Below are 3,381 nucleotides of genomic sequence, written 5' to 3' on the forward strand. Positions count from 1 at the left end.
TGTTTGTCGGTGTGTGTGTGTCTGTCTGTCTGTGTCTGTGTGTTTGTTGGTGTGTGTGTTTGTCAGTGTGTGTGTGTGTGTGTGGTTGTCGGTGTGTGTGTGTGTGTGTGTGTCTGTGTCTGTGTGTGTGTGTGTGTTTGTCGGTGTGTGTGTGTGTGTCTGTCTGTGTCTGTGTGTTTGTTGTGTGTGTGTGTGTGTGTGTGTGTGTGTGTGTGTGTGTGTGTGTGTGTGTGTGTGTGTGTCTGTGTGTGTTTGTCGGTGTGTGAGTGTGTGTGTGTGTGTGAGTGTGTGTGTGTGTGTGTGTGTGTGTGTGTGTGTGTGTGTGTATTGTTGTTTTATTGTGTTTAACTGAAGTGTGTGTGTTTCAGCATGGCAGGCTGCAGTGACTGGGTGGAATGTCTCCAGTTTGGGTTCTACATTCCCATCCTCACTGCTGGTTTTCCTTTAAACATGGCTGCTCTGTGGCAGCTGTTCTTCCGCGTCCGTCGCTGGAACGAATCCACTGTTTACCTCCTGAACCTGGTGATTAATGACTGCCTGCTCCTGCTTGCTCTGCCCTTTAAGCTCATGGCTTACCACCGCTCCTGGAAACTGGGACACTTTTCCTGCTCACTGTTTGAAAGTTTTGTCTATGTCAACATGTACGGCAGCATCCTGCTAAGTGTGTGCATCTCTGTGGATCGTTATGTCGCTCTGCAATTCCCTTTCCGGCACCTGCGATCCAAACGGAAGGCTGTGTGCATCTGCGCAGTTGTGTGGAGTTTACTGTTTGGGTTTAGTTACCCGGTTTATGATTTTCACAGAGACAACAGTAATGAGTCCTACTGTTTCCAGAACTTTTCCAGTAACACATGGAAGAAACAGTGGCTCATTGTGTGTGTGGAGTGTGTGTTTTGGAGCAGCACTGTCATCATGGTGCTCTGCTCGGTGCACGTCGTTAAAATCCTGCACGATTTACGCAAACGGAATTCGAATGATGCTAAACTGCGAAACAATAAGAGTGTAAAGATCGTGCTCAGCAACTTGGTGGTGTTCCTCTTGTGTTTCATTCCGTATCACATCGCTGTGCTTCTTTATTTCTATGGTAAACAGAACAGCATCAGTTTAGACGTCATCAATGAGCTGCGGAAATTTGTTCATGTCAGTCTTTGTCTCAGCAGCTTCAACTGTCTGGCTGATGCAATCTGTTATTATCACATACTGAAAGAAAACCTGCAGATCGCACAGCAAGATGCCAGAGCCAACACACTCACACAGCACACACACACTCACACAGCACACACACTTGAAACACACTACGAGGAGCAGAAAAGCACAGAACAAAAATGTTACACAAAACATGAATGTGTACAAAATGACAGGATTTACAATGACACATAGCTTTTGTGTGTGTGTGTGTGTGTGTGTGTGTGTGTGTGTGTGTGTGTGTGTGTGTGAGGAGTTGGTTTAGGTGAGTATGGCCACACAATAACTGGTATTGATAAATGAGAAATATTAAAACATATTCATCTGTTCCACATACACACACGCACACACACACACACACACACACACACACACACACACAAACACTAATGAACACTGAAAAACAGCAGTGTATTGAATGCAACTATGATGCTGAAGTGTCCGCTAGGGGGCGACATTAATACACAATCACTTAATTTAGACACTGCTCTGAAATTGCAGGGCAAAGTAAGAGGGTAAGGATGAGGTTTAACAAGACTGCAGTGTCAAAAATTAGTTGGTGTGTGAACAAGAAGCTGTTCCCAGACAGAAAAATAACACACACACACACACACACACACACACACACACACACACACACAGCTGCAGTTCTTCTGCTTTGTCTTGTAAACCACTTCCTGTTTAAATTAATGTACATTCTGTCTCTCAGTTTTGGTTTGAAACAGAAGAGATCAAACAAGTAAACTGAACATCAGAGCATCTGAACATCTGTATTCATTACATTCATTTAATGTATTTTAAATCTTGTCACATTTCATGTACCTTTTTGTGTTTTTAAATGCATGAAGACTCAAAGTATTAAATGTTTTTTTTTTACTTTCTGTTGATGGATGTTATGGGAATCTCCAGGATGGAAGAAGCATTTATAAACTTAAGGTCTTATAATAATAATAATAATAATAATAATAATAATAATATAATATTAATAATATTAATAATTATTGGTTTATAAACATGAACAAGAATAGAGTTGAAATTGCATTAACTTCACCTGAAAGCAGAAATCCTGTTATCTGTGCAGGTAATTCAGTTTAATTCATGTTTATTTGTTTTGAGCTTTTAATAATGAACATCGTCTCAGAGCAGCTTTACACAGATAATGTGGAGATAAAAATGAAGATGTTCTTTATAAGTGTAAGTTTGTCCCTGATGAACAAGTCGGTGGAGACTGTGGTGAAGGAAAAACTCCCTGAGATGCAGAAGGAAGAAACCTTGAGAAGAACCAGACCCAAGAGGGAACCTCATCCTCATCTGGGTTCCACCGAATGTCCATTTATTACAGATAAACGATGTTGAGGTGCAGTGATGATGATCAGAGCAAACTGTAGTCCTGAGTCAGTGTAGTAGACTGTTGATATTAACTACAGTCCAAATCCTCAAAGCTCCTGATCTTACTCCAGAATTTCATGGAACCACCCAAGGTGTTGACGAGAAACATCTCCAACTGCACAGAGTCGCCTCCAAACGTAGAGAACATCATCCAGAGGCAGACCAGGACGAAGTGGGAAGATCCACAGAGGGAACAGGAGCAGGAACAGTGGTCACTGAAACCTCAGGAGCATGTTTAACTCGACCGAGAGAGAGAGAGAGAGAGAGAGAGAGAGAGAGAGTGAGATAGAGAGAGAGAGAGAGAGAGAAGAGGGTGACAGGAAGAGAAGGATATGGATTATTAAGTCTCTTTATTGTGGTATGAAAGTTAATGTCACTGTGCAGTTTGGACTCTGGTGAGATTCACTGTAGCAGCAGAACTAAAATGGAGAAGCAAAAGGAAACACAGACATGAGGATCTCTGGGATAAGAGACGACCCACCACACCACCATCAACAAACCTGAGTGAACATGTGAGAGTGAGAAGACAGCATCCAAATATCCTAGTTCACCAAACACTCCATATTCATGTTCCCTCCAGATCTGCTCCTTTACCTAAGATAAAGAAATCTAAAAGGTAAATGTGAGTAAACGAAAGTGAGTAACGAAAGTGTTATGGACACATTAAACCCTGTAATATATCACTGCCATTTTGCCATAAAAACCTCACAGTGATGTCGCAAAACTTGCTGTAAAATTTCTCTAAACTTTTACTAAATTGCTCTACAGAGATCACAGGTCACATTTATGGTATTTGGCAGAAACCCT

At 41.8% G+C, this 3,381-nt stretch overlaps 1 protein-coding gene across 1 annotated transcript in view; it reads left to right on the forward strand.

Moving 5' to 3' along the window:
- The window catches only part of gpr55a (G protein-coupled receptor 55a), a 3,405-nt gene extending 1,344 nt beyond the window's left edge, over positions 1 to 2,061 (forward strand). Inside the window, exon 2 of the mRNA XM_046876821.1 lies at positions 369 to 2,061. Within this exon, the coding sequence (XP_046732777.1) occupies positions 370 to 1,380 (1,011 nt within the window). The 5' untranslated portion in view covers position 369 and the 3' untranslated portion in view covers positions 1,381 to 2,061. The remainder of the gene's footprint in view (positions 1 to 368) is intronic.
- The last annotated feature ends 1,320 nt before the right edge of the window (positions 2,062 to 3,381 follow it).

This window comes from Silurus meridionalis, chromosome 20 (assembly GCF_014805685.1).
Source record: "Silurus meridionalis isolate SWU-2019-XX chromosome 20, ASM1480568v1, whole genome shotgun sequence".
Lineage (NCBI taxonomy): Eukaryota > Metazoa > Chordata > Actinopteri > Siluriformes > Siluridae > Silurus > Silurus meridionalis.